This window comes from Melospiza georgiana, chromosome 2, assembly GCF_028018845.1.
Source record: "Melospiza georgiana isolate bMelGeo1 chromosome 2, bMelGeo1.pri, whole genome shotgun sequence".
Taxonomy (NCBI): Eukaryota; Metazoa; Chordata; class Aves; order Passeriformes; family Passerellidae; genus Melospiza; species Melospiza georgiana.
Window position 1 is genome coordinate 3,862,254 of NC_080431.1, and position 13,992 is coordinate 3,876,245.

At 37.2% G+C, this 13,992-nt stretch overlaps 1 protein-coding gene across 6 annotated transcripts in view; it reads left to right on the plus strand.

Moving 5' to 3' along the window:
• EPHA6 (EPH receptor A6) overlaps positions 1-13,992 on the plus strand; it is a 370,217-nt gene that overhangs the window by 240,245 nt on the left and 115,980 nt on the right. For 4 of the 6 annotated variants that reach the window (XM_058018768.1, XM_058018770.1, XM_058018769.1 and 1 more), the window contains exon 6: positions 5,401-5,525. The exons of the other annotated variants lie outside the window; for them this stretch is intronic. In XM_058018768.1, coding sequence (XP_057874751.1) covers positions 5,401-5,525 — 125 coding nt within the window. The remainder of the gene's footprint in view (positions 1-5,400; positions 5,526-13,992) is intronic. 6 annotated transcript variants of the gene reach the window in all.

Sequence of the window (13,992 nt, forward strand, 5' to 3'; positions counted from 1 at the left end):
TTGTTCATAAGATACTCTTTCTTCCCTTATCCTGAAAGATAGCAACAGAAAGATGAACAAACAAACACAAAAGAAAGAAAGGATGAACTGCATCTCTGCTGGAGGATTAATAACCATACTGCAGGAGTGAAGACTGCTCTGGATGATAGACAGCACAGCCACATCCTTCAGATGACTGATCATATGCTTCACACATGGCATTAGTAATGCAGGATCAAGGCTTCAGGCCTCTTCACTTCCCTGGAAAATCCTTGGCAAACAGCTTAAATGGGTAAAGCACTGGAGGCACTATCATTGATCAGGAAATGTTTCATTGCTTCCAGTACTGTTGCTGGAGTAAAATGTCTTCTCTAAGAGATAATAAGCAGCTTATTGCCTTTCTAGTAGTCTTTCTAGAATCAGAAGTGAATCTTTTTCTTATTGTGCCCTGAAATAATGTCTTTTTTTTTTTTTAGATGTGGCATTGTGAATGAGATCTCAGTGCTCTTTTTATTGATATTTATAATTTTAAATCATACTCAGTGTCCAATAGTATAGGAATTGTAATATAGTTACAGAACGTAGGCTGGTGAAACACTGTGAAATTATAATAGGATTTTCTCATATAGGAAAAGTGCAAAGAGTGTTTTTACTGCCTGGAAGAACACTTCAGATTTGGACCTTGATACATCTCTATTCTTTTTCATTGATTTCCTAACATTTTTTGTTTAATGGGCTTGAAATTATTAGATAACTATAAGTTCTATAGTGTTAAGCATAGTTTACTATTGGTTTAATTTGTGCCATTAATCTGTAAATGAAGCCTGAAGAGCCCTTTCCTTTTCATGACCAAGAAAACAGTTTTCTTTTGTTTTCTGATCCAACACAGTCAATATAAAGTAATCTTTACAGCATTGGTATCTCTTCCACCCTCAACTGCCCTTCTCTTACTGAAAGCAAGAGTTCCCCCAACAGGAGGAGTGCCGGCTCCCTGCAGGATGTTAAAGCAGTTTCCTCCTCTGTAGGGTGAACCTAGGAGGGATTAATGAGTTCTAAAAGAGAAGCAAGGGCTTTGAGTAGAGTTTATTCAGTATTTTCCCATAACTGCGGTTGAGAAGTGACTGAGATAAGAGAGGAGGAAGAGGCAGGGAGAGAGGTGGATTCCCTCCTCTGAAGGGAAACCCTGCGCAGAAAACAGGTGACAAAGCGCTATAATCTGGTGAGTGTGATCGCTCCTGTACCTTGAAGCAGGCAGAGGTCTCAAGGAGAGAATAACATTTAATTATGCAATTTCTGTAATTGTTGCTAATGGCAGAGGTATAGAAACAAAAAACTGAATTAAACACGTGATCCCAAAAGGCGTTATTTTACATATTGAGAGCCACAATATTTTACATACTGACACCCACAGCCTTCTCATGAGGATGGTGTCCAAAGGAATGAAGATCACCTATTTTGAAATCAGACAGTTATGGATAATGGAAGTCAGCCTCAGAAAAAGAAATTTTCTAGGGAAAGAACAGTTAGTCCAGTCATTGTTTAATATACACATTTTCTGTCCTGTATGTATCACATGAGGAAAAAAGGATTCTGAAAAAGAGAAGCCAAAGAAATTTAGAATAAAATCAGCTCACTCTAAATGAAAGAATGAAGAACTTCCATTATTCAGTAAAAATTTGAAAAGACCAAGAAGCTTGTGGGACTAAATTAAATGAGGAGCTCACCACATTGTAGATGACTCATTGTAATTCAAGAAATTTATAACAGTGTAGAAGATGTAACAGATGGTGCAAAGAATCCTCTGTACAAAACACAGATCAGTGCTGAGCTCAAGAGCCAGAAACCACCCTTCAGCCTAGGACCAATGGCAAGAAAATGCTGCCCTTAAAGTGATTAAAACCAATGCTGCTCTTCTAAGCATTTCTTTTTTTCAAAAGGTTTCATTGGGTAACCATATAAGAGTTCTCCTGCAGCTACTGGATTTGAAACAACCAATTAAAAGAACTTCCCATTGCTTCATCATAGGGACATTAGAGCAGCTGCCTTTAGGAATGGGAAAATAGGATTTACCTATCTTACAATCTTCTGCTTAAAAAGAGCTTTAACAATAAGTGGATAGAATCTCTAAGGTCTAATTGACTTCTGCTCTGGTGAGCAACAGTTATAAGGAGCTGAAATTTCTCCACAGAAATGAATGCTCTTTAGTAGCACTTCACAACAAAAGGAATAGAAACTCAGCTAGCTGTGCTTTTAATTACTTGGTTTTATTTGTCTGTTTCTTCCTACAATGAATATCTGACTGGAATCCTATCTGGCAAAAATAGGATCATTCTTCTGCACATACAGGAAATGGTCAATGGTCATTCTTCTGTGCCTTTTTATTAAAAAGTACACTTTTTTGGGGGGGGGTTGGTTTGATTTTTTGTTTGTTTTGGTTTTTGGGGTTTTTTTGTCATATTCACAGCTTTATGTTCACATCTCTGCATTTGGATTTAGAGGATTCACTGCTGGCACAGTGCCACAGTTGTGATGTGAGCCTTGCTGTTAGAGCTTCTTGGTTTCAAGTGCAGGTCAAGCACAGATGGTTTGGGGGAGAGCTAAAGTAATTTTGTTCGGTTAACTTCAGACTGAGTTCTTTCCCAGAAAGACAACTGGGATTATTTCATATACTGAAGTTTTGAGAGGATCTTCCAATGCACCATGACTGTGCTTTTGAAATGCACTTCAACAAATGGAAGAATTACTGTGTTGAGTTTGGCTGAAAACATGCATGAATTGCTGTATACATTTGGAAGTTAGAACACAAAGAAAAATCCCCATCATGCAGTACATATGAAAAGCTTGTAAAGTTGAGGCTATGATTTGAAGACATGTTATATCAGCAGTGTATATTTTATAAGCCTAAAAGAACCAGGAATATCATTTTATCTACAGCTTCACCTGTTGTTTTCTGTCACCAGTCTTAGTAATTTTGGGTTGGGTTGTCTGAAGAGTGGGCTCCCTGATGCTGTGGGATGAAGCTGCAGTGTGCTGATGCTCATCACCTCTAAGCAGGCACACAGGGGGGGTACCAGATGTATCTGACAGGTTGCTGTGGCTCCCTCAGACCCACCCGTAAATCACAGCTCAATGCCAGTGAATGACTCAAAATGACAAATAGTAAAACTACTTATGTGAGCCGTGCCTTCCTGGGCCCATGATCAGTGTTTAGCAATTACAAATCCATGTTTGCTAGCTCCAGCTTTCCTTTTAACAGACCTGACTTTGTATCTTGCTTGGAGAAGTAATTGTACCCCAGAGAGATATTGTGAGAGCTCAACTTCACCCTCAGTTTCAAGAGTAAAAATTTCATTTTGGCTAAGGGAGTAGTTTAACCTGCCCAGGGATAATTTTGGTTCAAATCCCGTGAATGCTTTTTATTTGTTATTGTGTTTTATTCTGTTCAGTTATTTACATTGTGCTGTTTAGGGGCTTCCTGAAAACCAGGTTAATCCTTTATTCTGCATGGCAGGAATTCTTTTTTTTTCTTCCTGACACTCTTGCATCTCACCTGTGGTTAAAGTGGCAAAGGTGTAGGAGTTTCCTGTGTCAGCTCTTACACTTTGGTAGGGTTTTTTTTTTTCTGGTGTTAGGTGTTGAGTTGGGGAATTTTTTTCACATCAGAGAGGACAAAACTATTATCCCACAGAATAGTTATCCAAAGGTAAGACTGGATGGAACTTAATTTTCTCTCTCAGATAAATGTATTATCACAGAGAAAAATGTGCACATCTCTGTGTAGAGTTTCCCTTTTTTCAAAGACAAACACACGGTTTTGTTTTCTTGTGTTTGTTTGCATTCTAGAATTTATTGTTTTTATTTCTTAAACCTCCTGAAATGTTTGCAGGAAAGAAGACTTAGGCATGAAATTTTGTGACTAGGAGCAGATTCTCTTTTCATTTTCCTAGGGACATTCTTTCGTTTGAAAGAAATCATAAAAATGTGTTATTTTTAGGACACAACTCCATGGAAACTTAGAAGTAGTTAAGTAAGATTCAGAAGAGAGATGAATGGGGGAGGGTGTGTAATAAACTAATACATTTTAGTGGAAAGACAAATAATGAAATCTGTGAACCACTTGTGGTAGCTGGATTGTGTATCTTAGTTGTGTTCAGGACTGTTGAATAATATGACTGGGTTTGCTGTAACATTTGGGAAAGCTGCACATCAATACTATTAAAACCAATAAGTGTCTGGAGAATATTTTTAGATGTTTGACCAGATTAATAAAACAAGCAAAGATTATTTTCTAGAACACAATCTTTGCACCATTTGAAATCATTGCATAGATAACCATGCACCTTTATTGTATTTCTGGGGTGCACTGATGAAGGAAGGAATGATGAATCTGACTCCATGTTCTCAGAAGGCTAATTTATTATTTAATGATCTATATTATATTAAAGAATACTAAACTAAACTGTACTAAAGAATACAGAAAGGATACTTACAGAATGCTAAAAAGATAATAATGAAAACTCATGACTCTTTACAGAGTCCTGACACAGCTTGGCACTGATTGGCCAATGAGTGAAAACACATCAGAAACCAATGAAACAATAACCAATTGGTAAACAATCTCCAAACACATTCCAAACGAGCAAAACACGGGAGAGGCAAATGAGATAATTGTTTTCCTTTTTCTTGGAGGCTTCTCAGCTTCCCAGGAGAAAAATTGTGGGCAAAGGGATTTTTCAGAGAATGTGAATGCCACACACCTTCTTTTCCAACAAGGCAAAAAACCTGGTTCTTAAAATTGGTTAACCCCAGAGTGAGATAATTTGGCTCCTAGGTGCATCCATGCATGTTGGGCCCTTTCCAGGAGCTGATTTTTCTCCCTTTGCTCATACCCCAATCCCTTCCAGGGGCTCCTGCAGGGGCTGGCTCTCGGTGCACACAGACCCCTCATAAAGGGCTTGCCAGAAAAGGGATTCATTGCATCTGGTTTGAGCTGTGTCACTTTATTTCACCCCAGAGAGTAAACTGAATGTGCATCCTAAACATTTGAATCATAACATTTAATGAAGTTTAAGCTGCATGCAGAATTTGCTGCCTCTGCAGTGTGGTTCTGCTCGGGACACGGTGTCCCTGGAGCCAGCAGTGCTGCCTGGTTGGGGCAGAGCCCACCCAGCCCAGTTTCTTTCTGTGTTTTTGCACAGAGCCGTTTTCCAGAAGCTGCTCTGCACCTCAGCAGAGGAGTTAGCAGCGTGTGCTTGAGACATTAATTCCAGGTTATATGGTTTCCCTGAGAATTGCCATCTGTCATGCTTTTCTGTCTGGAGGTCACTCCAAGTTGCCTCGGGTTGGTGTCCTCGGACAGGAGGTTGGAAGGATAAACCGTGTGCTTGGTCTTTAACCCTTAGTTATCCTTTTCCCTTTCAGCACCCACCTTGATAGGTATGGTCAGGAAGGACTGGGCTTCCCAAAACAGCATTGCCCTCTCCTGGCAAGAGCCGGACTTTCCCCATGGAGCAATTCTGGACTACGAGATCAAGTACTATGAGAAAGTAGGTCTCACTTACAGCATCACCCACACTCAGATCCTAAAGAGCAATGTGTTTTGTATTCTTAATAGTGATTTTTAAATCTTTTCACTTGACCCCCACCTACAATGCTGTGTGTATATGCCAGACATTTTATTTTGTGCTGAGTTTTTGTTGTTTTGCTTCTAACTTGTTAATGACTGTCTTGTTTCACACTAGAATTGAGTGGGGCAGCAAGCAGATTGTACATTTACTCATCTCATAGTAACTACATTTAAAAACATGGATAAACTGATCACATGCTTCAATATATTTTGATTCATAGGCTGCAAAAAATTCACATTACAGTGACACTGACACAACAGAATTAAAGTGAATGGGAACATGATTTCATTTTGAGGAAAGAGATGTATTTATTTATTTATTATTGCTAAATAAAGCAATAATATGTGCTTAAAGGATAGGGGCACCAGCATTGTTTAGAGGGTTACAAAAGGTTACAAGAGAAACTGTTGGATTTCTAGTGCTTTGTCAAAATTAGGCAATTTCACAAATAAAAGAGCTACAGCATGCACTACAAGTAAAGGTACAAGGTGCACACATAACATGTATTGGAAAAGCATAATTTGAAGCCTCCTTCTCCATAAGCGCAAACATATTTGGTCATTTCCAGTTGCTACAGGGCCTGGTACCAGTAAAAAATTCTGTGCTGAGCAGTGCCTTCAGTGCTGTAAGCATAGACAGGAAATTTTTGATGTCTGTACCTTAAACAATTCCCTGCTAAGTGAGTTCTTGTGTTTCCCTGCCCCCATCTGAAGTCACAGTGGAACTGATGTGTATGAAGATCACAAAGAACAGAAATACAAACCAAGTCATGGAAGAAAGTATTAGGGATATTAGGCTCTGTAAATATCTGAGAATTTTATTCCTTGACTGCACTTCTCTATTGAGATTATGCAGCTTTAATGATGCAGAAGAGAGGGTAAACTGGGAAAAAAATCCAAACAGTTTAAATAGGACAGCTAGAAGGAGAAGACAGATTGCTTAGAATATTTGGTAAGCCAAAGCAAGAACCCTATTTTCCTACTCTAATGGAAGTCCTTCAGGTTCTGATCCATTATCATAGCAAGCCCCATTATAACTTGAACTTCTTTTCTTCATTTATATTGAAGAGGTGAATTAAACACATCAAATTGTGAGATTTTATTCACCTGAATTGGAACAGTTCCAACAGTTCTGTAGCCATTGGTATGGATGTTAAATTATAAATTTTAGGTATGTATTTAATAAAATCCTTTCTCAATGGATTATGTGCCAAGACCAGTCAGTGCTGAATGACAAGGCAAAACATTTTTCTTGGAGGTCCACTTATTCCTTAACCTTGACCATTGTGCAGCAAGACTACAGGCACAGGCTTTAAGACCCTTGGCTAGACACAGTTTAAACACTCATATCTGTTTGTATGAGAAAAAAGAGAACAATTTCCTGTGTCCACCTTTTAAAATATATAAGGAGCATCTTCTATTTATAAACTGTTTCTTCTGAGGTCAGGGGAGATAAAATTCACTGCTGGCACCTTCCAGTGTGTAATTTGCAAGACCTGTCTTGGAGACCAGGTTCTAGATCAGAGAGATGAATAACCCATTACTGCAAGTCATTCTGCTTATTTACAGCATTAAATTGGAAAATGTTATTTCACGCCATTTTAGTATTTAAATTTTGCTTTAATCATATTTAAATCAAGAAGCATACATTACAAAACTGGCTAAGTGTAGTGACCAAATGCAAATAAAATTTTATATTGAGAAAGAAAAAGGGATGGTGGATGGTTCCTATCTTAAAGCCAGAAAATATTAATATGCACTATAAATTTTATGTTTCAATTAGTTTTTTTCTTCTTCACTGTGGAGCTCTGTATATTAAAAACCATAGTTTGTGTTATGACAGGGCTAGATGTAGCCAGTGACACTGTAATCTCTCAGCCTTCCCAGGAACTCTGAAACAGGGGAATATCTGCATTCCTGTTCTCAGCAGAAGTGACAAAATAGGGATGTTGTTGCATGCTCACAGGAAATATGATAAGAGTGAAATAATTTTCTACTGGGTCTAGTATGAATTTATCACAAAGACATCCCTCTAACAGAGAGTAAAAAATGCAGGTAAAGTTGAAGAATGTGTTAAATTTGAAAAGGTCAGAAATTTTATTAATGTCTTACGGAGTCAAGAAAAAGGCAGAAAACAGTAGTCTTAGCTACTAATAAACTAGGTAGAAAAATGGAAGAGCTTTTGCAGTCCATCTTTCTCCCTTTCTAGCTGTCATTTGTATTTAATAAAGAAAGGTTTTATTCTGATAAACAATATAAGAAATGGAATATCTTCATCAAATACAACCACTCAGTCCCTCAAATTCAGCCAATTATATCAGTTTCTTAACTTCTTGAAGCTCTGAGGAATTATGCAATACTCTAAACTTTTGCAATTATTACTGTTATTTCTTTTAAGGTTCCTTGTTGTCATTTGAAAAATTGTGAGTACATCATTGGTGAGCACATTAGGGGAGCAGCCTGCTTTTAATTATCACCCGCAGGAATTCTGTGGCTCACAAATGGAAGTTGTACCTTGTCATGGGCTCCCAAAGTTTTCGGGAAGATATGTAAACTTCAGAAATCAAATAGCTGCCCAATAAACTGTAAGCACACCACAAAATGGGACAGTTTCCAACAATTTCATAAGGAAGGCAAATTAATGATTATGAGCATGGAGCATAAAGATGCATCTTTCCATGCATTTCCAGAAGAAGCACAAGGAGGCTACACTGTGCCAATTGTGCAAGAAACTTGTATTTATACTCTTGTGAAATACAAATTACTCACAGAGAACTATCAAAAGATCAAGTCCTCTCTGTGAAAAATGTTCTTCTGATAAAGACTACCAAGTTGTAAAGAAATAAAGTAGATAAGGAGAGTTACCCAGAGGTCTCAATAAGTTACAAATAGGGATTCATACATTAATTTCAAAGTACAATAAAGCAGTTCAATAATTTTTCTGCTTTAAAGTACCTTTTGCTATATGATCTTCATTTCTCCAGGGAATTGCTGTAAAACATTCAGAACTTCAGGAAATACTGTCTCTAAAAATGAAAATCTTGGGCTAATAACGAAATTTCATTGTGAGCCAGTTGTACAGATTTCTAGTTTCTTATTTTGGAGTGCACTGGTACATTTTTATGTGGTTGTCTGACAAGAGGTCATTTTGTTCTGCAGCCTTTCAGCCAAAAATGCAGTGAACAAAATCTGACGTAGGACAAAATTAGCTGATTTGGCCTGGGAGAACAAAGATTCCTCAGCTTTCAGTCCAAAATTCTCCAAGTTCTGTCACAGCAAAGAGAAAGGGTTTTCAACTGTTTGAATAGTTGTGTGACATAACCAGACAGAGAATATCATGATCCTGAAACAACTGCCTTGTTGAGGCTTGGTAGTTGAAATACCTGATTTCAGGTAGATTATGAATAATCCTGAAGTCTGTGCCTTGCATAATAAGTGAGTCTTTACAGCAACACACAGAAAATCAGTTAAATGTTTGCCCTTGGAGATGCTAAGACATGGTCATAAAAGCATTTCTTCATAGACCTTCTTTGGGGCCTTGAGATACTACACATTGCAAATTATCTCTGTTGGTACAGGGTGTCTGTCCCATTCTGTACTCTGTCCATTATATTCTGTGGTACCTTGATATCATCCACAAACACCATTTCTAAAAGAAAAAATCTCTCATGTGCCATAGTGTCTTTCCCTTTAAAAATCATTCTCATTAATATAATCTCATTGCCACTGCTAATTGCAATTAATTTTTCTTTTATACTTTAAACTATTACTGAGACACTGACCAAAGCTTGCACTATTTGCAAGATTCCAGGACATCATAATCTCTTTACCTCTCATTAAAAGTGTTTCATGTTTGAGGCAGATGAAGTAGTGGGGCCTTGTTAGAGCCTTGTAATGACAATTCCTCCTTCTGTAGGAATTCCCTCATGGGAAAGAGAGCACACACACAGTGGATATAAATCCCACCAGCTGCACTCCAGGTTGTGCAGCTGAGCTGGAAAACACTCATTCCTCCCCTTTCCATCCAAATCCAGAAAGTTAATCATCAAAAATTAATGTTCCCTAAGACCTGCATTAGGCATAGCAAGCTGTGCACGTATCAGCAACTGTATTAAGTTGTTATTTGTTCTCCCACGTGGCCCAAGCACAGCTGGATTACATTTCCTGTTACACACAGGATAACATATAATTAGCTAAGGAAACCTGTCTGTAGAGAAGGGATTTTAATGGAATGTACCCAAGCAGTAACCCGAGGTATTGCAGTGAAATCTCTAAATAGAGAAGGTAGAGAATATCTTTAAAATCAGGATTTGGAGGAGAGGGATGATATTTCTTTGGTTTTTTGTCTTTTGATGAAATTTAAAGCCAAATCCCTTTGCCAAATACTTCATTTTGTTGGGAGATTCAATTTGCAGTTCACAGGCAGTTTTCAAATTAGAAAATTAACCCAGTTCCACAGGACAGTGAGTGGACAGGATATGTAGGACATCAGATATTACTTCTCCTTCATCCCAGTATTATTTAGAATTGGATTAATAAATAGAAGTGAGAAAATAACTGAGCAGTAGATCCAAGGAGGAAATTAGTTTTCCAATGAGATTTGAAAAAGAGATGAAGAGCTGATGAGGCAGAGAGATGATAGAGGAAAGTACCAGATTTAAAGAATTAGAAAGCAGCATGACCTTGTTAATTTTTCTATCAGTCAACAGCTGTCTTCACTTAACTTATACAAGAAATTATGTGCAGTCTTAAAATCTAATATTAAACCAAAGACTGCTATTTCTTTGGGTAATCATTAATATGAATTAAAATGAGACATCCCCAATTTGAGTGACAGACCTTTAGGTAAATTACATGATAGGAATAATGAGAAAATTTAAGACTCTCAGTGCATAATGTTTTGAGTGACAGAATTATTTTTATAAGAATTAATATGGAAAATTATAAACACTATGAGACTCATCCTGGTTTAGAGAGCACCAGATGTTCCTCTGTGTCTTCTCCAGCCAAGGAGATATTGCATAATGATCTTCTCTAATTAATTAACCTGGCCCTGCTTGGGCTGGAATCAGCCTCAGTGAACAGGAGCCAAACATGTTCTCAGTAGATAAAATAAGGACATTTCTCATAAGGAGCCACTTCATGTGGATCACATTTAGTCCTCAGAATTTCTGGGTGCAATTTTGAAATGTGCAATAAAATCAGCCATTTCTCTTGTCAATTTCTCTGCCTTTCTGTGAGGTCTTCATGGCATGTGTGAAGTTCACTGACTCTCAACATCCCTACTCCTTAAAGAGCCACAAGCCTCCATTCTCTCCACTTGAATAAGTCACCGCTTTGCACAGTGTCTAACTAAGAAGGAACATATTCTTTCCAACATGGCTGTTAGAACTACCCTGTTTCCTTTAAGCACCAGCTGTTACTTTTTTGCTTCAGATTTTTCTTTTATGTTGGATTTTTATATCCTGAAGAACCATATATGCAGCAGCTCCCAGTGGCATGAGGCTGAGGGGAGCCTGGGGGCTGTGTGACATTACCCATGGCCAGAGGAGTTTGTTTGGTGTTGTTTGTTTGTGGCTGGGTTCTTGGCATGTGCTGGTTCTTTCTTCTGGGCATGTTCCTTTATTGTTGCTATCCCTGTTGGTAAATTTTAATGTCAGTATCAGTGATGAGATTGGGGAACAGGTACAGACTGACAACAGTAGGGATAAGCAGCTGAGCACTTCTGGTATCTGGCCATTTATTGAGTATACCCAGTAGAAAAAGCTGTTTGCTTCCAAGGATCAACTGGGGAATTTTTAACTTCATGCTAATAATTATTTTTTTAATGCACAGTTTTCTTCTGTAATATTTTCCAAATTATTCAAATTATTTAAGGCATAAGTAGCAATCTGCTGCCTGCAAGTAAAATGTTTCTGATATGACTGGAATCAAGAAATGTAGGACTCATGCAATAATACATTTTCATTACATTTTCAACAATTCTCATCAAAACAAAAGTGCTGAGTATTTGGAATGTTCAAGAGGTTTTGAACAGTAGTTTTAGGCAGCTCTTAGTGTTTGTTCATAGGATGTCACAGAGAGGCACCAGGGCTCTGAGCAGCACCTCAGGCATTCTCAGCTCTTTGTAGCTTCTGGGAAATGAACCATGTCTGCTGAATGTTTTTTAAAAATAATCACTACAAATGTGCTTTGGGATATAATCATTAAAATGAAATCTCCTAGCTTATTTTAGCATAGTAAGTGGTGTTAAACAAGCTTCTCAGTTTTTCTGTTCTGCTGTTATTAACCCAGTTTCCCAAGGGAAAAATGTAAAAGCCTCAGATTCTGAAAAGAGAAAAAAAAATAGGTTTTAGAACTGTTGAAAAGAGAGTTACTAATTACCAGACTCTCTGACCAGATATAATTTTTGCCTTGCTGGAAAGAACCTAAGGACCTTGCAGCAGCCATTATTAATGACACCAATGTAATTACTATATAGGAGAAAAAGAAATCTGGCATCTAAATATCAATTACATGCAGCAAAGGGTTTATCAAAGAAGTTCTAAGCTAGACCTCTATTAGATGCCTGGTTTGGCTTGTCTACTAATCATTGTTGTCAATTATTTAGAAACAGCTTCTGAACTTTTCTATTTAATAATAAAGTAGCCTATAGAGGTATTGCTGTTGTTCCTGCTGAACCAGAAATTCTCAATGAGAAGTATAATGCTGTTTAAGCAAGCCTGGTGGATTTGATATTAAAAAAAAAGCCCCATACTTAAGTCTCTGCTGATCTTGTGTTCTTGCCTGCAGCCAATACCGTTTTCTTTAATGAAAAGTACATGTACACTGCTAATTCCAGTAACTGCTAGAAGAGCTACACAAATGCAGAAAAAGTGTATTAATGGTTTTGTATAAGTGGTTTTCAAATGCTTTCAAGGCCATAGGAATAATGCAAACTATTACAAAACAACAGACACAACTAGTTCCATACCTCAAATAAAGCTAAGAAAGCTAAGTCCATTGATGACTAAGATTGGTTGCTAGTAAAGTGACTTATTGTTTTTTTCTATCCTCTAAAGCCTTTGAACCTCAGGAAAAATAGTTTCAGAATTGTGCACTGACACAGCAATTCTACTACTACTACTACTAATAATAATGATAATAATGTTAACCACAGAAATCAGTGTTAATCTTATGTGTTTAGGTGGGGTCAAAAATCAGAAGCAGCTGTTTTATAGAGCAGAAAGTTTCAGCTAAGGCAACATTTAGATGATTTTGATGAACATACTGTAAAAAGGAAATATTTTCTCATCAGAGATAATGTATCAGTTGCACAAAAGGAAGTGGTAAGGAGTTGAACATGTTTAGTCTGAATTAACAAAGTAGAGAATGTACTCCCAAAGCATTTTATTTTTGTTGTGCCTGTTATTATCAATTGCCTGCAGTGTGTTCACCTTGGAGTTTAGATGCACTAAGTTTTAGTTGCATATGATAATAGAGTTGGAGTTCCCTCAGATACTTTAACACCCATTCAGAAATCCAACTTTGGGTTTGAAATTTTCACAGATTTTTAGCAAACAAATGGCAAGTTTTGTGAACAATGACCTAAACATAACAAGCATACCTGCCAAATGATGGTCATCTAAATGAAAGTGATTTTACTTATTTATAATTAAATACAGTGTCTACAGCTCTAGATCGCTAAAATCAGTCAGAATGTTTCCTTTAGATCCTCTTAAAATACAAAGTAGCTTTAAAATTAAAAAAAATCATCTGTGAGCCCAAACTCTTAAAAACTGAAGCTAGCACAGTGATTTTTGCAATACGTGGATGATTTACAGCCATAAAGGTGGATTCATAGATTAAATCATAACTATGCCTTGAGACATGAGTTTATATCTTTGTCTAAATGAAGGAGTTCAGATGTTGTTACAGTTTCTTCCTGCAATATTCAATGCATTCAAGAGATACCTGGAGAGGTACAAAGGTGTGAGAGTAAAACTGAAAAAAATTCCTTTTTTTCTCTCTCTTTTTTCTAAGACTGCATTTCAGTTGTACTTTAAGCACAGAAAAGGACAGGATATTAGTTTTCCTCTTTGAATCGTCTCCTTTTGACATTAAATGAAGCCAGTGACTGTGTAACATTAGCAACCTCTTTTTTATTAAGTAGCACTGTCCCCAAAGCAGTCGTTCTGGGATAAGGGAGAAATATCCAAAGGGAAAAAGAAAGCTCCTTTAGGGAGAGCCCCTCCATCTTAATACACTAAACCACTATTTCCTGTTTAATATCAGTATAATCACTTTACTGTGTATTAAACAAAAGCTGTGGGTTTGGCATGGGGATGTGGTTGTTGGAATCAAAATGAACATTAGAGGAGCTTTTAATTTAAATTAACAATTTATCA